The sequence below is a fragment of the Pempheris klunzingeri genome, chromosome 16, assembly GCF_042242105.1.
Source record: "Pempheris klunzingeri isolate RE-2024b chromosome 16, fPemKlu1.hap1, whole genome shotgun sequence".
Taxonomy (NCBI): domain Eukaryota; kingdom Metazoa; phylum Chordata; class Actinopteri; order Acropomatiformes; family Pempheridae; genus Pempheris; species Pempheris klunzingeri.
The window spans coordinates 142631-167991 of record NC_092027.1 but is presented as its reverse complement, the minus strand read 5'-3'; the positions used below and the strand labels follow the sequence as shown (position 1 = coordinate 167991).

Below are 25361 nucleotides of genomic sequence, written 5' to 3'. Positions count from 1 at the left end.
GACGTTGTTTAGATTTTATTCATCAAATAACAGAATACATTTCATTTGAATGAATTGATGATGTAATCGTTTTGATTACACGGCGTTGTTGGCTTGATATTTTGCGTCCTAGTTCCTGCTGGAATGAACTGGAGTCTTCTGTGGATTCATGATGATTTTTCCTTCTGTCACTGAAGGAGAATCGAACTCTGTTCCAGCATCAGACTCCAGTTTGGATTTTTAGTTTCTGACTGAGATGTTTAAAGTGAATTTTAAGAGGCCGACGTCTCCTCGGTTATTCTACAGCTGAACCGGATCAGGTAGGTTTCACACTCAGTCAGGTACAGACGAATAAAAGAGGTCTGGAACCTCGTGAAAAACAAGACAGTGTCATCAGCATAAAGGCGGACCATACGCTGCTCAGCCGAAGGATAAATATTAGAATCTGTTGGTGACTTTTGCTGGTTACTAGTTAAACTTGTACTGACCCTCGGGGTTGAGCTGGGAGGCGCTCTGGCTCTTCTTTCCCAGTCCCACCATCCCCATCATCTTTGCACCAAAGCTTGAGCGTCGCTTCTTGTCATCATCGTCGTCGTCGTTTCTCCCCAACGAACAAATCTCCCCACCGACGCTTGACGACTTGGTGAGCGGAGCTCCAGACGCCTGCGCCGGCCTGCAGGGGAGACCAGGAGGGGGGGGGTCAAAGCAGCCCACAGAGGAACTGGGTGGGGTCACTACTGTTGCTAAGACGCCTCATTGGTTGGTTGCTTACTTTGAAGTCTTAGGCTCCTCCACCTCCTCCTTTTCCTCCACTGACTCGCGCTTCTGCAGCATAGCTCCATCCTTTGACGCCCCCTGTGCTCCCTCTGACCCCGCCCCCAACTCCACCGACTGGCCCTCCAGAGCCTCCGCCCGACTGCCTCAACCAATGAGAGGAGAGAGAGCAGCCACATGCAGACATGCAACAGAAGACAGAATGATATTGAGTCAACATGCTATGACAAACAAGATCCCACTAACTGAAAGACAAAATTCTAACACAGGTAGCAAATAAAACATCAATGTAACTATGCTAATGTCATGGTATTTAAACAACAAGCTAATGAAAACATGCTAATAGCATGGTATTTAAGAAACACATGCTAACATAAACTCAGTCATGTGTAACCAGCAACAGATGTTAAAACATGGTGAAAGATGACTGATGCATCATGGGATGATGTTTTGCTGGAGGCAGGGTCATGTGTCATTTACTGGTCATGTGCATGCTCCACAGAGAATGAATGCTTCCTCTGGCACCTCTAGAGGTTTCTACATCACATGTTCTAAACTTCAACTCAACACTCATCAATCCTCAGCCTGTGATTGGCTGCTGGTCTCACCTCATCTTGCGGGCAGATCGGACAAGGGCGGACATGGTGGCCATGGCAGACACTTCGCTGACGTCACTGTCTGATGATTTAAAGGACATCTGGAGACACAGACAGATGACAGGTGAGCAGGTGTGTGACATCACCAGTGATGTATGTGCTGTGTGATGCCAGAGATGATGTAATTCAGTCTGTTCACCTTTGATGGGTCCTTCATCACACCTGTAAAGAGACGAGAGGAGAGTCAATTTATTACAGCTCTGATGTTATCAGAAACAATGATGTCATAGTTATGTTCAACAGAATTGATGATGTCATAGTCTCAGGTCTCTGGACAGTGATGTCACTGAATCTGAAGTGCCATCACACTGAAAACCAACCAATCACGTTCATCATCATCATCGACAGACGCTGAGACCTGATCTGGATGTCATTCTTATGACATCACACAGTCACCAGTGATCAACAACAACTCAGCGATCGGCGACAAAGCCGACAGAAACAAGCGAGATGAACACGAGAGGAACAGGAAGTTCAGTCAGACTGGAAACGAGAGAAAAGAGATGAGGACAGATACCTTCTCTGCTCGGTGGTAACACCTCGCCTTCACAGGACCACCAGGGACGGAAAACAGAAGACAATCAACCCGACGAGAAAGAATTCACCAAGAAATCACAGAAACAGGAAGAAGGACAAAGACTTGGATGGACTGGGTATCCATATTTGGTACCTTCATCGATAAACTTCAACACTACAGAAGATCAACACACACATTCATGTTTGGTTTCATTTTTCTCGACTTGTTATTTTATGAAAGCTGATTGTTTAAAAACAACATTTGTCTCCACAGAGTGTCGTCATGGTACCTCAAGGTTCAATTCTGGGTCCAACTCTTTACTGCATTTAAATGCTTCCTCTTGGCCACAAAATCAGCCGACATTACGTACGGTTTCATTTCTGTGCAGATGGCAGAGGGTTAGATCTACCTGAGGACACACTGATACCTAACCCTGATCTGACTGATGATGAAGTGTCAGAAACAGGAAATCCAAACACGAAATACTCCTCTAATGGCCATCTCTTCACAGAGTCAGCTAACTAACTTGTCACATGACTGAGTGTTCTATGGGGGGAGGAGCCACCTGTCTAAGGTGGGCGTGGCTAACAGGTAGTACCATACCATTGGCTGTTTTCTTCTGCTGGTCCTCCCATTTGACCTCTGCATCATAGCAGAGAGAGAGATGATTAGTCAGACAACAGCGATACTCACACACCTGTTCAGGTGATCCTCCTCACATCAGACCAATCAGATACCAGAGTTCACCTCCACACACCTGGACAGCAACACCTGAGCAGGCTACGAGTTTACCAGCTGACTAGGATCACCTGAACACATGATCACATCCACGTGAGGCTAGGACTTGCCTTTTCTGGTCCCTCCAGGTGTCGCTGAGCGTCTGTCTGGATCTGACAGGATTAACAGAATGAATGAATGAATGAATGAAGTCAGCAGCGACTGGTTCTCATGGATCTACAGGTCTACAAACCTTACAAATCAAACCTGTGACATACACACCTGGAGTCTGTGGGGGTGGGGCAGGTGAGGGGGCGGTGGAAGGGGTAGGTGTTGGCAAAGGTGTTGGAGGCGGTGGAGCAGGCAGGGTGGGCTCGGGAGGCAGCTGTGATTGGACTACAGGAGCTGGGGGAGGGGCCTGGGCAGTTGTTGGAACAGGCGGGGGTGGGGCTGAAGCAGAGGCAGGTGCCGGAGCAGGGGGTGGGGCTGGGTCCAGGATAGGAGCTGGGGCTGGGGGTGGGGCTTGGGTAGGTGCTGGGGCTGGGGGTGGTGCTTGGGTAGGTGCTGGGGCTGGGGGTGGTACTTTGGTAGGTGCTGGGGCTGGGGGTGGTGCTTGGGTAGGTACTGGGGCTGGCGCTTGGGTAGGTGCTCGGGCTGGGGCTGGCGCTTGGGTAGGTGCCGGGGCTGGGGCTGGCGCTTGGGTAGGTGCCGGAGCTGGGGCTGGCACTTGGGTAGGGGCTGGGGCTGGCGCTTGGGTAGGTGCTCGGGCTGGGGCTGGCGCTTGGGTAGGTGCCGGGGCTGGGGCTGGCGCTTGGGTAGGTGCCGGAGCTGGGGCTGGCACTTGGGTAGGGGCTGGGGCTGGCGCTTGGGTAGGTGCTCGGGGTGGCGCTTGGATCTGGACAGGAGCTGGGGGCGGGGCTGGTGAAGGTGCACGTAGAGGTGCAGGAGGCAGATGGGGCTGGGGCTGGGGCGGAGCAGGAGGAGGCGGAGCCTGGATCCGTATAAGAGGAGGTTGTTGATGATTGGCAAGGGGGGGGGCTTGTTTGTGTGCAGGGGGTGGGGCCTGATGATGTGGAGTGGGAGGGGCTACAGTTGCCGTTGGTGCTCCTGTGGTGAACGCTGCCAAAACTGATGGATGGCAGAAGATTTTAGAGAAATGAGACAGAAGAGATGATCAATGAAAACAGACAAACGATGAATGATCACATGACCTGTTTCAGCTGCAACCAATCACGTGGCAGCTTTTCTTCTTCTACTGCTGCTTGTTAAAACTCCTATTGGTCTTGACCGTCAGGGAGCCTCTACCTGAAGCACCTGCACCTTGTCCCATGATCCAGCATCAGGTCTAACTGACAGTGAACCTGAACCCGCTGACCGTCCCAGACGATGGCTCAGACGAGTTGCTGTGACCTTCTGGAGGGACTACATTTCCCAGCATGCCCAAGAACCACCATATGTGGTTCAGATGTATGTTTTTTTTAATAATTCTCACAGTGTTACCTGATATCAGGACAGATACAACTACAGGTACTAGAGTTCTCCTCAGACGTTCTACAGGGAAGCAGAACCGTTCTAGTTCTATGCTGAAGGAACTTTAGACTACACACAGAGAACAGCCTGTACCTGTCTGCACGCTGTCGAAGGGTTCCCCTCCACCTGAAAGACAGGACCAGGACCCACCATTAGAGCGCCCCCCCTCACGGGCGACCATGCCTTTCATCTCAGCATCTTCACACTGTCGTAACCATGGCGACCGACCATAGGTCGAGCATCCTTCAGTTACATTCAGACCAAACTAAAATCCTGAATCACATGTTTTCAGTGAAATGTCTACACAGTTTGGTGTCTGTGGCTCAGAGGGAACAAACTCATTCAGAGAACAAAACGGTTCTAGAGAGACGACGTGAGGAAAACACAAAAATGTGTTCTATGGCACTTTGCCATCTCTGCTCTGATTGGTCAGACTGTGACCGTCACTGCTGGTCAGCAGCTGGTTGGCTGCCTCAGACGTCAACTGACAGGTGACTGACAGACGTACTTCTGTCTGTAGCTCCGTTGGGCGGGACGATGGGCAGCTGGCGTCCTCGGCGGCTGCAGACTGGTGTTCCTGATGGGCTCGTCTGGGCCGAACCGCCCCGCGGGTTCATCCTGTCGGAAAAAAGGAAAAGCAGGAATCAAACTACCAAGCAGAAAGGAGGGGGGTCAGAGGTCACAAGTCAGACGTCAGAGTGTAGCTACGCTACATGAGTTAGCACACAGCTAGAGGATAACTAGGGGGGGGGGTGAACATGGCAGAAGACCAATCTGACCACAGGACTGTGTCTCCAAGGTTACAGGATGGTTTGATCAGCCAGCTGGAGTCGGCTCAGACTCGTGTTCAGCTTGTAAAGTTTGTCCAAACTGAACCAGATGAGTCGTCTCACTCCACCGCCACCGATTTAAAAAACAATCAGAGGCTGCGTCCTGATCAGGTCCATCTGTGGACCGCTGACCGCCTGCAGGCCGCCAGGATCACATGACTGTACAACCCCACCGCCAATAATACGGACTGTCCCTTAAGCAGGACGGTTATGTTTGCAACAGTAAAGATGGACACAGAGAGGACGCCTGTCTGTTTGTCTGTCTGTCTGTCTGTCTGTCTGTCTGTCTGTCTCTGTCTGTCTGTCTGTCTCTGTCTGTCTGTCTGTCCAGAGGACGGATTCAGCAGGACGACAAGTTCAGTTTGGACAAAACCAGATACACAGGAAGGAAACCGAACGTCAACAAGTCACACACAGACAGACAGACAGACAGAGAGAGGGACAGGCAGACAGATAGGCAGGCAGAAAGACAGACAGAGAGAGAGACAGGCAGACAGATAGGCAGGCAGAAAGACAGACAGAGAGACAGACAGACAGGCAGCATGCTGTAAAATAAACGGGTCAGAAAATGAAACATTAAAAAAAAAGAGAAGGTTAATGAGATAGTGTGACATCACTGAAGGGGAGGGGTTGAAAGAAAAAGGGGTGTGGCCAATGCTCAAACAGACCCATGCTTCTCTTATAAGAACCACATCCACAGACTCCACTTTGGTAGAGCTGCTTTCTGATTGGCTGCCTGTGGGTCACCTGGTCAAGGCAGGTGAGGGGGGAGCGGAGTGTCCAGACCTCAGGTGGGTGGAGTCAGCTCGGTCGGTGGAGAGGGACCGAGTGTAGAGTGGTCGGTCCACCAGTGCTCGCTGGTCAGCCGAGCGAGAGCGAGTGTAGTAATCCCGCCGGTCCATTCCCCGGCTGTACCTGCACATCACCATGACAACCATTACCCACTGACACCATGACAACCACTGCACCTGCAGGAACGATTAGTCAGTCATGTCACCATGACGACGGCCAGCTGGTCGCACCTTTGGAGGGCTGTGAGGCAGGTAAACAGAAGATGTAAGGCACGAATGGAAATCAGACACCACAGAAGAAGAAAAGTGAAAGGCACTGCGTCTCCCATAAGGCCTCTGTGAGAGGGAAAGGATGTTGGAAGGAGTGAAATTCTAAGGTTGTTCTCGACACATAGAGCCGATCAGTTTGAAGGTGGAACCGCAGCGTTCTCCTCAGGTGAGTAAACACACCTGAACACCTGCTCTGTGACGCTATGTCCTCCACTCAAAGGTCCACTCACACACCTGCCCCGAGCTTTCAGGTACGCTGCCTGGGACCGCCGCTCCCATCTGATTAGGTGTCCCTGCACCTGGTTCACCAGGACACTACAGATCCCATTTCACACCTGGATGGTGGACAGTTTTTAAAATAATGTCTGTCTGAGCTGTTAGCCAGGCGAGAGCTTTCAGTCTATGGTCTTCATCCTGTGGAGAAAAGTCCACAGAACATCGGGAGGACGTTTGGTGTCACTGTGTAAATGTGATATTCGGTGAATGTTCTGAACAGAACAGAAACATCACAGGTGTGAACAGAGATGAGTGTGAGCCTTCAGTCTTCCTGTGCTGTAACCTTCTCTGAACATTTCCTGCTAAATTGACAGCTTTATCGCTAACTGCTAACCGCTAGCCGCTAGCCCTACCTTTCCCTCTGCTGCCTGCACTCTCACTCACTCAACCACACAGTCACCACACACACCTTCCACACTGCCCTGTTCTCTAGAAAATGTTAGCATGCTAAGCTAGTATCAGCTGAGCCTATGAGGACCTGTCGGTGGACCTTTGAGTTGATGTAACATCGTTCCAGGTGTCCAGCTGTGTTTACTCACCTGAGTCCAGCTGGGTAGTTGACACCACATGACTGCTGCTGTCCCTGTTTGGACACCCAGGGACGGGAGTCTAAAGTTGGCATGCTTTGTACTGAGGAAGGCCTGAGGTTTGGATGGAGGGATGGAGGAGGAGGAGAGACTGAGGACCTAATGATGTCATCTAACTCTACACCTGTCCGTCTGTACACCTGTCCACCTGTCCGTCTGTTTACCTCAGCAGCTCCTCCTCGAAGGCATCAGGCTCATACGGGAAGTCAGGGATGAAGTCTTGACTGAAGAACAGAAACACGTCAGAACACCACATCATCACCAGTCACCAAACCACACCTGCACCCTCCCACTAGCCCATCCAGGTGACTCCGTCAGAGGCCTCCTGTCAGGACGAGCAGGTACATCCTGAAGAATACCTGGACAGACCATGCCCCCCCCTCACAAACTCTGAACAATAGGAAGTCCAACCTCTGAGAATAAAATTCACTCAGTGTTGACTGGCACAAAAGCGACATCATCCACTAACATTACACTACATTACCCACAAGCCCCAGGGCTCACCTGTAGTCCTCACAGCTCCCGTTCATCATGTGGTTTGTCCAGAGAGCGTTGGGACCATTAAAATACCTGACGCACGGAAGCACACAAGACGAGGAGGTCACAACCTAATCCTGCATCTATTACTACCACTACCAGTACTGCAGGTACTACTCCTGGCACTACAAGTACTACTACCAGTACTACTACTACTCCTACCGGTACTATTAGTACTACTTGTGGTACTATGTGTATTACCAGCAATACTATGAGTACTACTGCTACAATACAGTACCTGTCGTGGGAGTCGAGAGAGTTGGCAACAGACATTCTCCTCAGTGACCTCCTGAATACACAGAGAAGCAGTCAGACCAGTACAACCGACTACAGCCAGTACTACAACTAGTACTATGACCAGTACTACAACCAGTACGAAGACCAGGACTACAACTAGTACTCTAACTAGTACTATGACCAGTACTACAAGTAGGACTACAACTAGTACTATGAGTACTACAACCAGGACTAGTATCAGTACTACAACCTGACCTGGGTCCTGGTTCAGACCCGCTCCAGTCCTCGCTGTGTGTTTGAGTGGTGTCAGGGGGGCACCCCCCCCACCCCCCTCACCCCCCTCAACGTGTCATTAAACTCGGGCTGTGTGCTGATTGGCTGGACTGCACACTGTGCTGATTGGCCAGCGTCCAGGTGACCCAGGTCAGGTGCATTGCTGTGTGTTGCCATGGTTACCTGTCCAGGCTGCTGTACTGGCCAGCGTCAGAGTACGCTCGGCTCAGCCTGGAGCCTCGCAGCAGCCGCACGGCGTCCTCCCGGTACAACGGGTACAGAGGGTTACCACTGGCAACCAGAGGTCAGAGGTCAGAGATCAGAGGGTTACCACTGGCAACCACAGGTCAGAGATCTGAGATCAGAGGGTTACCACTGGCAACCAGAGGTCAGGGGTCAGAGATCAGAGGGTTACCACTGGCAACCAGAGGTCAGAGGTCAGAGATCAGAGGGTTACCACTGGCAACCACAGGTCAGAGATCTGAGATCAGAGGGTTACCACTGGCAACCACAGGTCAGAGATCTGAGATCAGAGGGTTACCACTGGCAACCAGAGGTCAGGGGTCAGAGGGTCAGAGGGTTACTGCTAGCACAGTGGTGTGAAATGAAGGTGAGGCTTGTCAGGAAGCTGAGTGGCTGTCTGGACACCCAGTGTTTGCACCAGAACAGATGTCCCCTTATTGGTCCCTGATAAACAATCAATCAATAATCTTATTTCATCTCATTGGTCCCCAGCATCCAATCAAAGCTCAGATTTAGTCACCTCACCTGGTCTGACCTCATGAGCAAACATAGGTGGTTACCTCTGAGGGGGCGGTTGGCTCGGCGACCGTGACCTCATCCTGACCATGTCAGATCGCGAGCAGTGATTGGACGACATCACCTGCTCTGGCACTGAGAGGGTGGAGCTGTGGAGGTCCCGCCCATTTTGTCTATAGTCTGGGCACAAAGAAACAGAGCATCAAAAGGGACTTTTAGTGGACCTACTGTGATCAGGTGCAGTTGTCCCAAAGGATCACGTTGCAGCCATTGCAGCCCGTTTGGTGGCTGCTGGCTGAGGTGATCTACTGGACCAGTTCCAACACTTTTACTACCTAACAGGCACTCAGACACCAGGATGTATATAATATGTATATATATATGTGTGTGTATTAAGTATTATATATATATACACATATATATACACACACACACACACACACACATATATATATATATGTATGTGTGTGTGTGTGTGTGTGTGTGTGTAAATATATATATATATATATATACACACACACACTGTTGCCCATACAGTTGGAATAATTGTTCAATACCCCCAATTTAGTTAAAGCCTGAATACACAGTTTGCAAAGGTTGAGAAGATATAAACTTTATTTATCAAGAATAAATCACATTGTCACAATCATTTCATGAGAAGAGGTAAAAAACATTTTATTCCAACTTTATGGGCAAAAGTGTATATATATATATATATACACACACACACACATATATGTATGTATGTATGTATGTATGTATGTATGTATGTATGTATGTATGTATGTATGTATGTATGTATGTATGTATGTATGTATGTATGTGTATGTATGTATATGTATATGAATATGATGAGTTCACCTGATATCACTCCAATGCCATCTTCACAGTCGTAATCTGAAAACTCGCTGTCACTGATCCTCTGAGACCCTAAAGAGAGAGATGGGGGGGGGGGCAGAGAGAGAGAGACATAGACACAGACTGAGCTGGTGTTTAATCCTCTCTAATCGCCTACTGAAAGTAGAATAATCCAACTGAAAGGTTTCAGGTCCAGTTTAGGATCCTCAGCAGCACCTTAGGATCCCCCTGAAGCCCCCTGAACCACCTCTAGAATATTGTAAAGAACCCTGGGGTTTCTTAGAGAACACCGACTGCCAGTCAGGCTCTTTTCTTTACCTGCCTTAAACTTCCTTCTGACTGATGCAGTGCATTATGGGTAAAATGAGACACTTCACAGAGGAAAAAATGGCGGCTGCAGCAGCAGCATATTTTCCATCAGTGACTTCTCGGCTGTTTATTTGAATGAACACATTCAAAGGTGTGACATGGCGTGTCTAGCTTCGTCTAGCTTCATCCATCAAACAGACGAACCCGACCTGAGACTACGACTACGTGTCTGGCCCCAGGAGCCTCCATGGAAGCCCCTTTAGGAACCCTAGAATATCCTACTAAAGCACCAAAACAAACAATAGACAAAACAACCCCTGACCTCCAAAGGAACCCATGGAACCCCCAGGATCCCCTTGACATGCTGCCATGACTGCTGGCTCTTTTCAGACATCTACACCCTGTTGGGAGACTCTAGAACCCCTCTGTGGACCTAAGACCCTCCTAAGGAACCCTGAAATTTCATCCATCAATTAAAAGCAGCTGGAACCCTCTGAGATCCCATGACACCTCCTCAGGAATTCCAGATGTTAAAATTCTCTGGTTCTCCCATAAGCCCTCCCAGGGTTCTTGGGATCCGGACCCTCTTGGCAAACGTTCTTGGACCTCTGTTAAGGACTCCCAGACATCCATATCCGTTGGGACGCTAACAACCTGGAATCACCATCAGGGCCAGTCTGATGGAACCCAGAACCACTTCCTAAACCTGTGGAACCTCTGAGGGCCGCCGGGATCAGAAACCCTCAGACAAACAACAGCAGAACAGAAACGCCAAAGTCACCTGACACCTGTGATTGACAGGGGGCGAGGCCTAAGACAGTTCTACAAGTGTTTTACAGCAGCAACACACACACAAACACACACACACACACACAGGTGTCATTACCTGAGTTATAGTAAGGACCTTTGTCTGGCAAGGCATCATGGGAGAAAACAAAAAACAAAATCAACAATAGAAGAAGAAAAAAATTAAACACAAACAACCAGACAGAGTGTGTGTCTCTCACTGTATAGTCTCCTCCCCCCTGCCCCCCCCTCCTCGGCCTGCAGTCCTCTCCTCTGCAGGTAGGGGGAGGCGCTGGGCAGCGGCACAGAGGACACGTCATGGAGCTGCAGTTTGTACCAGTGAGGCTGATCGTCCAGGAGGGCCGAGTCCAGTTCTATCAGAACCTAAGGGGGGGGGCAAACAAACTGACTAACAAACATTTTGTCAAAACAGCTGCTGAGATTTTCTGTGGACTGTTCCTTTACAGTGACAGGTCAGGTTCTCTGTGTGTTCCTTGTGTATTCACCATGTGTTCTCATTGTGTTCTCAGGGTGTTGTCCTTGCGTTCTCTGGGTGTTCTGCGTGTGTTCCCTGTGTGTTCTCTGGATGTTCTTTGTGTGTTCTCCGTATGTTCTCTGTGTGTTCTCAGTTTGTTCTCAGTATGTTACCTGTGTGTTCTCCGTATGTTCTCCTCATGTGATCTCTGTGTGTTCTCTGTGTGTTCTCATTGTGTTCTCAGTTTGTTCTCAGTATGTTCTCAGTATGTTACCTGTGTGTTCTTGTGTGTTCTCCGTATGTTTACTGTATGTTCTCCTCATGTGATCTCTGCGTGTTCTCTGTGTGTTCTCATTGTGTTCTCAGGGTGTTCTCCTTGCATTCTCCGTGTGTTCTCCATGTATTTTCTGGGTGTTCTCAGTTTGTTCTCAGTATGTTCCCTGTGTGTTCTCCATATGTGTTCCCAGTGTGTTCTCTGTGTGCTCTCCAGTTTCTCACCTCTCCCAGGAACTGGCTCTCCTCTTCGCGGACTCGGGCCTGATCCCAGACTGTCAGTTCTAGCATACGTTCTCTGAACTCCCGCTGATGGACCAGAGAGTACATGAAGGTCTGGTTCCACCGAGGTTCCACTGACTTTTTCACCGTCTTTGTTCTCCGCTTACTCTTATCACTGTGAGGAGAAGAGACCAATCACAGACCAGGACCCACTACAGAACTAGACTAGAGGCTGTGCAGGTTCTATGGCAGAACCACATGGATCCGAAAACACGAGAAGCCAGAGAACACTGGGCCACAGAGAACAAGACACATCACATATACCCAAACCAACGCATGTTCTACCACCTCATCCATAGAGCCCTGATTCTTTCTTTACCTTCTGTCTGGCAGGAAGTAGATCTTGATGTACGGGTTCCTCGGTCGACCATCATCTCGGACAGGAAGTTCTTTGGCTCCGAGAACGGTGACGATCAGCTGATGACCAACTTTATCGTACCACAGCTTCACCTGTGAGAACACCAGGTGAAAATCAGGACAGCTCAGGAACCCCGAGGTACCCAAAACCAGAACATAACAGAACAAAGCAGAACCCTCTCAGGAGTAGAACAACTATACAGAGTAGCTGCACCCTGTAGAACATCAGTGTAAACCTAGAAAACACAGTAACAACCCTATAACAACATCAGACAAACACCATAAAACACATAGAACCTTATAGAACAGGGTTATTCAACTAAAATTCTTCAACTAAAATTCAAAAAGGTCCAGTCAGAGAAAATGTATTAAAGCAAAAGGTGCGGAACATCATAATGTCTAACTTAGTTAGTGTGATATATGTTGTTGTAATTTATTGATAATAGGTCTGGGTCCACATAGGAAGGTGTCTGGGTCCAGACCCGGACCACGGTCCGCCAGTTAGTGACCTATGTTGTAGAACAATGTCAGAACCTTCATTAGTAACAGAGGAACCCTAAACAAAATCAGAAGAAACAAAAATAGAAGAAAAGTTGTACAGGATAGAACTGGAGCTAAATCCTATGCCCCAAGATCGATGGAGCACCACGAGAAACCCTCAGAACTTAAGTAGAACCTTAAAGAACAGAGGCAGAAAGCCTGAGAACCACAGAAGAGCCCTATAAAACAGAGGCAGAACCAAAGAGAACAGACAGGGAACCCGACAGAGCAGCAGTGTCCTGTGGAACAGAAACAGAGCCAAATGGAACCCAGTGACACAATGTCTCAGAACCTCACCATCACAACGTACATTTCTCCTGCACTACGGGAAGCAGGAAGAACAGCGGGCTAACGGCTAAAGCTACAGAACAGAGAGGTGGAACCGACACTCCTCTACAACTACGGTTTACCTGGATCCTGGGAACCAGAGGACGCCGGTTCACACTCTGAAACACACATACACACACACACACACAGTAACACACACACACACACACACACACACACATCACCATTAACTGACAGCTGATTGGCTGTGGGGTGTGCCGGTGCAGTGTGTGCTGGGTAAACTTACAGCGACCTGTCCGGACAGAACGCTGGGGCTCATGGGAGACGTGATGGAGATGGATGGACCGACTTTCTGAGAGTCGAAGGAGCTGGAACCTGAACACAAAACACAAAGAACCCGTCAGGAAGCCACACCTCCTTTAACCGTTATTTTATTCCGATCGGTCTGTGTCTCTGTGGTGGTTCTGTGTCTCTTTCTCGTGGTTCTGTGGTGGTTCTTTGGTCTATATTAGTTCTGTGGTCGTTTGGTGTCTTTTTGTGTTGGTTCCCTGGTCTGTCTTGGTTCTGTGGTGGTTCTTTGGTCTGTATTAGTTCTGTGGTGGTTTGGTGTCTTTTTGTGTTGGTTCCCTGGTCTGTCTTGGTTCTGTGGTGGTTCTGTGGTGGTTCTGTGGTGATTCTGTGTCTTTGTGTTAGTTCTGTGGCCTGTCTTGGTTCTGTGGTGGCTTTGTGTTCTGTGGTGAACCTGCGTCTCTTTATGGTGGTTCTGTGTCTTTTCTGTTGGTTCTGTGGTCTGTGGTGGTTCTGTGTTCTGCAATGGGTCAGTGTTCTGTGGTAGTTCTTCTGTGGTTCTGTGGCACTTCTGTGTTCTGCAATGGTTCTGTATTCTGTGGTGTTTCTTTGGTGGTTCTGTGGCAGTTCTGTGTTCTACGGTGGTTCTCTGGTGCGTCTGTGGTCTGTGGTGTTTTTGTGGCACTTCTGTGTTCTGCATTGGTTCTGTTGTCTGTCTTGATTCTGTGTTGGTTCTGTGTTCTGCAATGGTTCTGTGTTCTGTGGTGGTTCTGTGGCAGTTCTGTGTTCAGCTGTGGTTCTGTGGTCTGTGGTGGTTGTGTGGTGATTCTGTCTTGGTTCTGTGGTGGTTCTGCAGTGGTTGTGTGTTCTGTGGTGGTTCTGTGGTCTGTAGTGGCTCTGCATTGGTTCTGTGTGGATTCTGCAGTGGTTGTGTGGTGGATCTGTATTCTGCAGTGGTTGTGTGGTGGTGCTGTGGTGGTTCTGTGGTTTTTGTGTGGTGGTTCTGTATTCTGCAGTGGTTCAGCGATGGTTCTGTGGTGGTTCTGTGGTTTTTCTGTTTTTTCTGTGGAGGTTCTGTGTTGGTTCTGCGATGGTTCTGTGTGATAAACTCACTGGAGTCCAGCTGGACGTGGGTTCCGTCTGCCGTTCTGGGAACATCTCTGAGGAGCAGAAATCAGCGTGTTAACAGCCTCCAGAACGTTTTAATCTGGAGGTGGTCTGAGAGAAAACATTTGATCCACAGACGTTCTCCTCTCGCTGTTCATCACAGTCCGTCTGTGATTCTCTGGTTTTACAGAGAAAATCATCTTAAACTCCAGCTGGGCGCATCATGTACTAACAGTGGAACCTGCTGCAGTGGAAGCACAGAGGAACTGGAACCCTGTCGTTGACAACAACCCTCTAATTAATCATCATTGTTATTAAACATTTCATTTTTCTCCTCCTGACGGTCTCCTGTTTAGGAACCTTTTCTCTGTTAGGTGGAAAAAACGATAACATTAAATATGGGAGAGAAACCAGGAATGAATTAAATAAAAATCTGATCTAACAAGTAAGAAGGTGGACGTCAATAACTGGTGATCGTTTAGTTTCTGGTTTACAGGACTGAGCCTCTTCCTCATCGTCTCTGATTCTAAAGCCAAAATCCCACCAGGAGCGTCTGTGTCACGTTCAGGCTCTAGTTCACCTTCAGACCCCCCAGAAGGGTCTCAGCGCTCCGCTAAAGATTCTCTCCTGGTCTGTTTCTGACGGACGTCAAGCAGCTCAGAGCAGAGGAGGCGGCAGGAAGTCAGACACAGGAACAGCAAAGAGAATCTGCTCAGTTTTCAAAATAAAAGCCCCCGTGCAGAATGTCAGTGGTATATTCCAGCAGCACATCAGTATTATTCTCTAATGGGGGGGCACCAGGCCAGACGTCAGCCGGTCCGAGGGTTTTTAACACCATGACGACCAGAGGTTCATCTTGGATGTGATGGATGGATGGATGGATCTGAAACGCTCCCGATGGAGATGAAGACTCGAGGAGGACAGAGCTGAACCCTACCACACCTGAACACCACGCAGACGACCCCGGTGAGATTTCGGGGTCAGTGCACCTCTGGTTGCTCGTCCAGTCTGTACTGGTCGAGCTGCTGCTGGTTTCCACGTCAACAGAATCTGACTTTTGATGTGTTACCGGGTCAGGATCTAAAACATCAGAACCTGCTATTAAATCAGCTCCTGTAACCTCAGACATGAACCACCTCAGTCTGCTGTCGCTACAGACGTGTTTAACGCTTCTGTTTGATTGGCTGCCGCTGACGGTGCGACCTCTGGTGACCTTTGACCCACCCGATTGGTCGGGACACCAACAGCTCCACCTGCGGTTCTGGTTTGGACTCCAGGATGATGTTGTAAACTTCATTAAACGTGGCGCCCTGAAGAACCCGACCGTTCCACTCCAGAACCTGATCGCCTGAAAACACAGTAGGGCGGGGTTAGCTTAGCACAAAGACTGAATGAAACTGTTAGCTTAGCTTAGCACAAAGTCTAGGAGCAGGATGAAACTGTTAGCCTGTTAGCCTAGCTTAGCACAAAGTCTGGGAGCAGGATGAAACTGTTAGCCTGTTAGCCTAGCTTAGCACAAAGTCTGGGAGCAGGATGAAACTGTTACCTGGTCTCAGGTGTCCCACGGTGTCAGCCAGACTTCCTCTCTTCACTTTAGTGATGAACGCACACAGACGTCCGGATTCCGTCATCTTCCCCCCCACCACCTGAAAACACACCACCCATAAGCACAGAGGAAGAGGAGGAAGAAAAAGAGGAAGATGAAGAGGTTGTCACCTTGAGTCCCAGCAGCGCCCCTGTATCTGCAGGAACCGTCCCATCCTTCATCCTCTTATTCAGCAGAATTCGACCAATCAGACGCTCTCCATCCTTGGATGGTTGCCATGTGACTGGCTGCTGATGAGTCACACATGTGGTCTCTTAGCAACAGCAACAACAACAACAATAGTCCACACTAACTGTGACCTGACATGTGGTGGGGGCAGACTAATGGGGGGCAGACAGGTGTAGGTGGGATTAGATGGATGGATTCACGGAGGGGCGGGGCTTAGTCCTACCACAGACATGGGCGCCGGTTCGCTGTGCCAGGAGCCGTGATCCCACCATTGGCTGTCCATGTCTCCTAGCAACGAGAGGAAAGAGCTGAGGTCAGAGGTCTGACATCGATCACAGCTCTGACTCATCTGTGATCAGACCTGATCTGATCTGATCGATCAATGGATCCACAGAACCAAAGCAAAGGAACTCCACTTCCCAGCAGGCATTAGGAGACTCAGCAGCTGAGTCCTGAATCAGAAACTAGAGCTGCTCGATACGAAACAACACAGACTGTTCACCAGCCATCAGTGCACAGACAGACAGAGTCCTCCTGAGGCCCCCTCAGAGCCGGACCCCCCAGAGCCGGTCCAGGCTCTGATCCAACACTTAAAGCCGGTCCAGGCTCTGATCCAACACTTTACATAACAAAGACCACATGAAACCACGAAAAAACAAACACACTAATAATTCCTAAATGTCACCTGCAATCCACCTTTATGCGACAGAACTTTGTCTTAAAGCACAGCCTTAAGTATAGGGGGAGGGGTTTGAAGAGGAGGTGGTGACCCTGCAGCTCCTCCTCTTCCTCACTGTCACCCTGAACTCTGCCTGCAGGCTGCAGCTCAGTAATCAGATTACCTCAATCTGAATGCTGCTGTTGTTCTTATTTTAGCAGAATCATAGCTTCCTCATCAACACAGACTTACCCAAGTTAGCCTGCTGTTAGCCTGTTGTTAGCTTGTTGTTAGCCTGTAGCTAGCCTGTTGTTAACCTGTAGCTAGCCTGTTGTTAACCTGTTGTTAACCTGTAGCTAGCCTGTTGTTAACCTGTTGTTAGCCTGTAGCTAGCCTGTTGTTAGCCTGTAGCTAGCCTGTTGTTAACCTGTTGTTAGCCTGTAGCTAGCCTGTTGTTAACCTGTAGCTAGCCTGTTGTTAACCTGTTGTTAGCCTGTAGCTAGCCTGTTGTTAACCTGTTGTTAGCCTGCTGTTAGTCTGTTGTTAACCTGTTGTTAGCCTGCTGTTAGTCTGTTGTTAACCTGTAGCTAGCCTGATGTTAGTCTGTTGTTAACCTTATGTTAGCCAGTTTTTGGCCAGTAGTCAGGCTCTTGTTAGCCCAATGTTAGCCGGAGCTGTAGCCTGGCATGCAGTTTGGAAGTCTTGACCTGCTCCATCTTGTCACAGAAATCCAGAAAATCACCAGGAAATCCAGCAGTTTACCGAAAAATCAGTAGAGGTCCTGATGAGCGGAGGATCCAGCAGGTGCGGTGGTGTTCACCTGCCCTCTCAGGTGTGTAGACATGTTGTGGTCTGGCTGGTGGACAGTTGCCTCCTGCCGTCTCTATTCAGTTTCTATTCCTGTCTCTCCGCGGTGACTCTTGAGACAGGCTGGGTAATCCACACGCTCCACTGTTAATCCAATTGAACAACAGTGAAGGCGATGATCTGGTGGCAGCACCAGAGTAGCCAGGAGGTCGTGTTCTGTTCTAATCTGGGTCAGACTTTCAGACCGGTTCTCCCAGCCTGGACTGTTCCGGTTTTAGGGTCTGCTGAAGGTTCTCCTGCTTCTTGTTCCTCTCCAGATGTTTTCAAGACGGTGGCGACTGAGCTGCTCCTCCAGCTAAGACCTGAGAGAAGGAACTGAGAACCCTCTGAGCCAATCAGAGCTCATAATCTCTGACCAGGTGATTTGTGGCTCAACGACACCGAGGCAGCAGATTAACTCGTCAGCATGACGCCTGATTTCCTGAGACATGACCTGTAGGAAACCTAACACATTCAGGCCACAGAAGAATCCCAGACAACAAGAGGAGAACCCAGTCGAACACTGCAGACAGCAGAGGAAACTCCCACAACACATGCAGTACCAATTACAGGGGCAAAATAGAACAAAGTAGAACCCTACAGAACAATGACAAAATGGAGCTGTGACACGGAGTAGTAGGTGAATCACAGGAAAACCCCTACAAGACATCACATGAAAGTAATAAAAGTTTTATTGAACACTGACAGAACCGTCAGCAACAGCATCAGAGCCCAGTAGAAGAACCTCCTAGAAGAAAAATAGTACACAACAGGAACAGAAGCACAATCCTGTGCGATACTGGGAGTGAGAATTCTATCAACCAGAGCAATGAGAGCAGAGGCAGTTCTGCCAGAACTTGAACTTGAACAAAGAACTTGAACTGTTTGATAGAGCAGCGGAAGAAACCAACAGAACTAAAGTAGAAGCTGAAAGAGAACCACAGCAAACAGTGTGGACCCTATAGTGCAGCAGAACACCAAACATAGAATCCTAATATATTTATGAATTATGGGTACAAAATAACCTTATTAAAAGGAAGAGCTTTTAGAATAGAACCACAGGCATGCTCACTGCTATTATAAACTCACAGAACATAGAGCCCTTTAGAGCAACAAAAAAGCTACATAGTACAGAAACAGAACCTTACTGTGAACAGTGACAGAATCCTGCAGGTCAGCCTAAGAACCATGTTGAACAGAGAACCCACGGGGATATCAAAGACACTCTACTGACCAGAGTTCTTACAGAACTTGTACAACTTGAACTATTCAACGGAACAGGACGAGAACCCAAAAGAAATGAAGTAGAAAAAAACAGCCCTACATAACAGAAGAAGAACCACACAGAGCAGATGTGGAGTTCCAGTGTGGAACAAAACAGAACCCTATTGAACAGTCATGGAACCCCTGGGACGGTTACAGGAACCCTCAGATCAGTATTAGAAGCTCCGGATCTGGAACTTAAGAGTCCAGTAAAAACAGGGCCCACCAGCACAGAACATGTTTGAGTATTTTGTTCTCTGAGGTGAGAGCTGTCAGCATGTGGTTCTCAGAGTGTTCTAGTAGGAACCCTCTGGTGTCTGTTAGAGGAAGTTCAGGGTGAACCTGCTCAGCTGGAGGTGAACAGAGTTTATCTGTAAGAAGATTATCTCGCTGAGCTAATTACCGACGCACAGAGAGAACATACACTCAGCGTCTCTACTCTCACTCAGACTCAGCCAACATGCTGTCTGTATGGAACTGCATACGTGTTACATACATGTTATCTTCTGCATGTAGTCTGTGTATTAGGATCATATTGAGGATCGTGTTCTCCAGAATCATGATGAGACGATGGAATACAGGAAAATTCAAAGTACTTTTTCAGGAGTTATCAACAATGGGGCTGAATTTCTAAGATTAAAGTTGTTTATTAACAAGAAAAAACTAAAAATAATTACTAAAAATACTGTTTCTGTGCTGACATCACAAGGTCTTCCTCATCGCTAAAATGACGGCGTGGTATAATGCGGTGAGGTCATCACCACAGGCAGAACACACAAGCGGCGGCGTTTGTGACGTGATGACACCAATCCAGTAAAGCCATGAGGTTTCCTTCCTGTAAAGTTGTGACTTTAATCTCAGACAATGTCTAACAATGTCTCGCAAATATGTGAGAATAGAATATGTGAAATCTACAACGTTAATGTCTGATTTTTTTCTGGGAATATTCACCAGCTACAGGTTTGTTTTTTTTAAGCTTTTGTTACCAGAACCCCAAAGTGTTGGAACTGACTGCTTGTCATTACAATAATCGTTCCCCTGGTCCAGCGGGCCCAAAGAGAGTCCCCCCCTCTGTGAGACCCCCCGCACTGTGGATCTTCCTGAGCTTTCACTCTTTTCTGAACTCTATAATCTAAATGGTCCATCTGTGGACTTCAGGAAGGGCAGACCCCCCCCCCCAGTCTCTAGCTTCAGGTATCTGGGTGTACACCTCACCGAGGACATCACCTGGAGCTGCAGCACTTCCTGCCTGGTCAGGAAGGCCCCCTAGCGCCTGTGCTTCCTGAGGAGGCCGAGGCGCTGGAGCTCCATCCTGACCTTCTACGGATGTGTGGTGGAGAACGTGGAGCAGCCTGCCCCCCACCACAGACACCTACACCAGCAGAAACAGGAGGGCCATCTGCATCATGAAGGACTCCACCCACCCTGCACACTCACTCTTCTACCCCCTCCCCTCAGGCAGGAGGCTGTGAAGCATCTGGAGCAGGACCAGCAGACTGAGGAGCAGCTTCCTCCCAGAAGCTGTTAGACTGTTGGTGGTGCTTTCTGTAGCCACCTTTATGCTGCTCGCAACATAATTTAATGACATCAATAACTTGCAACACGGGTTTACAACATCAAGACCGAAGTCTGAGCTTTCTACTGCAAAAAGAATGAATCCTGTGTCTGTTACAGTTTTCATTTTAGATCAGTTTAAACAAGAACATGCCAACAGCAGCTCGCGCAGCAGGGGGCGGGACATGAGGGCCATCTGTTTTCATCAGGCTAAAGGGTACTTTGGCTGAGATTTTCTGTGTTGATGTTCTGAGAATAGAAGGCCAATGTCATATGGTCAAAAGCTCCAGCAAAAAGCTAGTAAGTGAGCCCTGACTTGGCCAAAGCTCCTGCAGGTTGTAATTGTGTTAATTTTTTGGTTCTGATAATATGCAGACGACACTCTGCAGCACCTCTTTAACCCTCCACTCCACACAGGTCAATGTGGCCATCCACCAGTTACGCACCACTCAGCCAAAAGCCACCATGTAGCTAGCAGTTAGCATGTAGCCACCTAGCCTCATGTAGCTAGTAGTTAGCATGTAGCTACTCACTTTCAGGCTCCTCACAGCTAGCGTACTCAGGTGTGGTCAGCTCCTCCTCCGAGCTGCTGAAGCTGCCAATCACATTCATCTTCCCCATCCTCCGCAACCTCTGTGCCGTGTTCTCGTCGGTCGGTCTCCTCTTGACGGCAGCACTCGGGTCCAGGTGTTGCCGAGGTAACGGGCTGCGGCGGGGTGATGTGGGGCTGATGGCTGCACGGTCGACATGGAACGACCTCTGACCCCCAGATCCGACCAATCCTGGAAGTCGATTCTGACGGAGAGCTAAGAGGAAAACATCAAGTCAGACTGGACGCCCCTGAGTAAGGCACCAAAAGGCTGATGGTTCTACGCCTACCGCTTTGTCTCAGGATCAGGTGGTCATGCTCAGCGGTTGCCAGGGAGGCATCGCTGTGGCGGCGTTGGTGGCGGACCCTGCCAACCTGAGCCAGCATCCTCATTGCCTCCTCGCACGGCTGCGGTTTAACTGGGTAACGAGCCAGGTTCGGGTCACTACGGTAACGAGCCTGAAACTCCTCCTCCTGCCGCCGCCGCTGCTCGTATTCATCCGGAACCTGGTCCAGAGGGTGGTCCTAGACCAATCAGAGACCATAAAAAGTTTCAGTCATATTGAAACAAAACGAAATAGAAACTCAAGGAACACATAATAAAAACCAACAAAATACATAAAAACCTATGAATAATAATGAGCATGTACCTGTCGGGTCAGACTCACCTGTGAGTGCCAGCGGCCACGTCCATCTCTGATTGGTCGCCTCCGGCCGTGCAGCTTCTCTTCCCTGTCACCATGGTAGCTGTGCGGCGAGCGGTTGCGGCGGTCCAGACTGTGATCAGAGGGAGAGCGAGGCATCGTGCCCCCCCCACCATTGTAATACGACCCCAAGGGGCTGGGCTTCCTGTCGGTCACACAGAACGAACAAATCAGAGTGGAGGGGGAGGAGTCTGTTCGATAAACAAACTGTGACCTGTTTCAACACAGAACCAAAACCCAGAGAACCTCGTGAGAAGATAAACACCATTTAAAGACGATTTCTGAAGTATTTAGATCCAGCTTCAGTTTTCTTCTTCTCTGGTGATGTTGGTGCATTAGCAGGTCCACAGCTGGTTCTCTACCGTAGTGATGGAACCAGTGACTTCAGTCACTAAATAACCACAGTGAAACTCACACACGAGGGTAAGTCCTGCATTCAAAATCTTACTGAACTACAAGTCAGAGGTACAGAGTTCTCACTGTTCAGAGTAATAGATTATATATTATTATCTAAAATTACTGCATACTAATTCTAGTTATTTATTGATTAGGTTTTGTTTTAAAACCTGAAGCTGCTGAATGAACCACAACAGATAAGAAATGACAATTAGTATGAAGTATTAACTCTTCACATGACGTATTAAACAGAATTAAGAGTTCTTACAGTTTGTCTGTCGGCTGTCGGACGTTTGAAGCTTCACACACATACACACACACTCAGCAGGTTTATAACTGGAATTTGGATCATAACTGAGGCCCCTCCCCCTTGCTCATCTTCTGCTCCGCCCACACAGGAAATCACATCACCGCCCACCCTCCCTATGAGAGTTGTGTTAACCTGTGTTGTAGCATGTGTTAGCCTGTGTGTTACATTGTGCATGTTAGAATGTGTATGCTAGCCAGTATGTGTTTGCATGTCAGCCTGTGTGTGTTAGCTGTATGTTAGCATGTGATATAGTGTGTGTGCTGGCCTGTTACTCTGTGTGTATTAACCTTTGTGTGCTAGCATGTGTTAGCTTTTGTGTTTAAGCCTGTGTGATAACATGTCTCAGCCTGTGTGTGTTAGCATTTGTTAGCCTCTCTGTGTTAGCATGTTTACATTAGCCTATACGTTTTAGCATGTGCTAGCCTTTGTGTGTTAGCCTGCTCATGTTAGCGTGCTGCTGTATTTAGCCGCAGCAGTAAACCTCTCTGAGCTGCAGGATTATTAATCTGTTTATCTGATTACAGCAGGAGGAGGAAGGGGAGGGGGAGGAGGGGCAAACAATGAGGAGGAGGAGAAGAAAGAGGAGGAAAACAAGGAAGAACAAGGGGGAGAAGGAGGAGGGAGAGGAAAAAGTCCAACTTACTTGTTTCTGAAGCTTTTAACCAACACCTTGTGGTCTTCCTCAGTTTGTTCAGTTGTTATGGAAATAGTCTTGTGGTCATGTGATCAGAGGTGGACAGTTGATAACTACATCATCTCCATGACAACTGAACGAATCCATCTGCTGATGAAGGCCTTGAGATGTGGCCGAAAGCTCCAGAAAAAAAACAAGTGGAACATGTGTTGTCTGGGTTTTCTCCCTCTGGGTTCTGCCGGGTTCTACTGACCGCTCTGTGGCTCCGTCGCTCTGAGGCCCTGTGGCGCCCGGCCCCTGCGTCACTGGGTGTGGAACCCCATGTGAGCTGTGGTCAATGGACAGCAGCGAGTCAAATCCCCCCGAACGGGTGAGGATCTCCTGCTGCCGCCTGCAGACGTTACACACCCACATCACCTGAAAGGATCAATAATCATAATCACCTGAAATGATCAATATCACCTGGAACAATCAATAATCAATATCACCCAGAAACTACATCACCAATATGTCACCTGAAACACTTCCTGTTTTCACTCACACCTCATTGATCCGGTCTTGTTTATTCTCCTCTAGGTCTGATTCTCATTTATTGATTGTGTATGAACAGATGTTTTGGATGAAATTAATCCTGATAACATCAGAGATGTGATTGGATGATTCACAGGATTTTGACCCGGTAACAAGATGAATCCTGTTGCCTCATTGGTGGAGTTTTGTCTTACAGACTGACTGAGTTTTAATGAACACGTGGCTCCATCTGGTGTTCAGACACGCCGACAGCAGCCAATCAGCTGCTCCTCAGTCAGCATGACATCACCAATAACTGATCCAGGATCAATGACGTTACCCATTTTGTCTCAGGACTCATTCAGTAGCACACGTGAACATAATAATAATAATAATGTTTTAACACCATGAAACCCATCCTCACACCCCCCCACAACGACCTGACTGGCTCTCAGGAAGACCCCCCCTCCACATAAGCACTGACCTTACTGGCCCTCAGGGGGACCCCCCCCCCACAGCGGGCGCAGAAGCGACTCTGGCAGTAGCAGCAGGCGCGGCCGCAGCCGTCGGCGAACTTGGTCTTACAACAAACGCCGCAGGTGGGAGACTCAGCCTGCACCGTCCTCGCCGGTTGAGGCTCCGCCCCCAGCTTCTTCACCTGGTCCTTGTACTGCTCAAACTGTTGATGCAACTTCCTGTGGGGGGGCAGAGAGAGGGCAGAGGTCAGAGAAGGAGGCGGGACGCAGGATGACATCACCTGTCCAATCAGTGAAGTGTCTGTCAGTCATGTGACTTCCTGTGACTGAGGGGACCGTGGATCCTGGGGGCTCTGATCCTCCACAGACCTGCACCATCTGTTGGAGAACGTTAGAACTGAGCAGAACCAGCCCAGATGGACCCATTCAGACCTGCTCTACCAGAGAACCAGAGTGGCTCTGCTCTCTCCTTCTAACAGCAGAACCAGCAGAACCTTCTGATCATCACCGCGTTCTTCATCAACAGCTGAGATCCTGGAGAACCTGCAACCTTGAAATCCAGATCCAGGAACAAATACAAATAAGGCCTGAAAACACAGAGCTCAGACTGCAGCCCAGAGCTCACTGTCTCCATGGCAACACTACAGCTCCCACAGCATCATGGGAGCTGTAGTTGTAAACAATATTAATTGACACTAATACCATTACTACCAAGACTATTACTACTAACAATACCAATAATAACATCAATACTAATGATACGAATGACACTGTTCAATCGATATCTGTCGCTCTGCTTCTGCTCACGTCTCTGACTCGTCGTTTGTTGGACTTTTAACCTGCAGAACTTCAGACACGTTGGCAGCAACATTATTGACCAACTGACTGAACCCGCAGAATGGATTCCACCTGTCCAGGTCTTTGAAGATATTGATATAACAGCTGTCCCTCACCAGACTCTATTGACAAAAAAAGTCATTCTACTTCTTAAAACACAGGACTTTGCATCATCTAACCTTTTAAACACCAAAGTCAGTCAGCAATAGACTAGAAACTGTTTCCTGGAGCTCTGGTTAAAACGACTGCGTGGCTTTAAGAGTCTCTTGTGTCACCCCGTTCATGAAACTGGCATTATTGTTAGTTAGCATAGCTATGTAAACCACACATCAATGACCAGAGGTCAGAGGTCACATGACGTCACCGGGAATGTTAATGGTGACGGCATTTTACTGTAAATCTCTGTGCTGCGACTGAAGTGGCTTTTATTTTGAAAATACACACTGGAGGCGCTGTGCTTTTATTTAGTCAGACGTGACATAAACAAACCGTCAACAGCAGCTGATCATGAGTG

At 48.7% G+C, this 25361-nt stretch overlaps 1 protein-coding gene across 1 annotated transcript in view; it reads right to left on the bottom strand.

The window, feature by feature from the left end:
- Positions 1-25361, bottom strand: part of LOC139215048 (regulating synaptic membrane exocytosis protein 2-like) — a 28659-nt gene that overhangs the window by 3075 nt on the left and 223 nt on the right. The window contains exons 2-37 of the mRNA XM_070845869.1: positions 24818-24958; positions 24019-24229; positions 23278-23441; positions 21631-21829; positions 21271-21505; positions 20925-21197; positions 16271-16358; positions 16207-16222; positions 16013-16129; positions 15843-15942; positions 15521-15644; positions 14303-14349; positions 13188-13276; positions 13024-13059; positions 12036-12166; positions 11660-11831; positions 10908-11070; positions 10787-10810; positions 9595-9663; positions 8778-8913; positions 8158-8265; positions 7703-7753; positions 7432-7497; positions 7092-7151; positions 5751-5918; positions 4682-4791; positions 3526-3771; positions 3149-3417; positions 2926-3061; positions 2775-2816; positions 2530-2568; positions 1927-1953; positions 1549-1571; positions 1395-1450; positions 767-895; positions 468-652 (exon numbers count right to left, since the gene is read on the bottom strand). Of these exons, the coding sequence (XP_070701970.1) occupies positions 468-652; positions 767-895; positions 1395-1450; positions 1549-1571; positions 1927-1953; positions 2530-2568; positions 2775-2816; positions 2926-3061; positions 3149-3417; positions 3526-3771; positions 4682-4791; positions 5751-5918; positions 7092-7151; positions 7432-7497; positions 7703-7753; positions 8158-8265; positions 8778-8913; positions 9595-9663; positions 10787-10810; positions 10908-11070; positions 11660-11831; positions 12036-12166; positions 13024-13059; positions 13188-13276; positions 14303-14349; positions 15521-15644; positions 15843-15942; positions 16013-16129; positions 16207-16222; positions 16271-16358; positions 20925-21197; positions 21271-21505; positions 21631-21829; positions 23278-23441; positions 24019-24229; positions 24818-24958 (4250 nt within the window). The remainder of the gene's footprint in view (positions 1-467; positions 653-766; positions 896-1394; positions 1451-1548; positions 1572-1926; positions 1954-2529; positions 2569-2774; positions 2817-2925; positions 3062-3148; positions 3418-3525; positions 3772-4681; positions 4792-5750; positions 5919-7091; positions 7152-7431; positions 7498-7702; positions 7754-8157; positions 8266-8777; positions 8914-9594; positions 9664-10786; positions 10811-10907; positions 11071-11659; positions 11832-12035; positions 12167-13023; positions 13060-13187; positions 13277-14302; positions 14350-15520; positions 15645-15842; positions 15943-16012; positions 16130-16206; positions 16223-16270; positions 16359-20924; positions 21198-21270; positions 21506-21630; positions 21830-23277; positions 23442-24018; positions 24230-24817; positions 24959-25361) is intronic.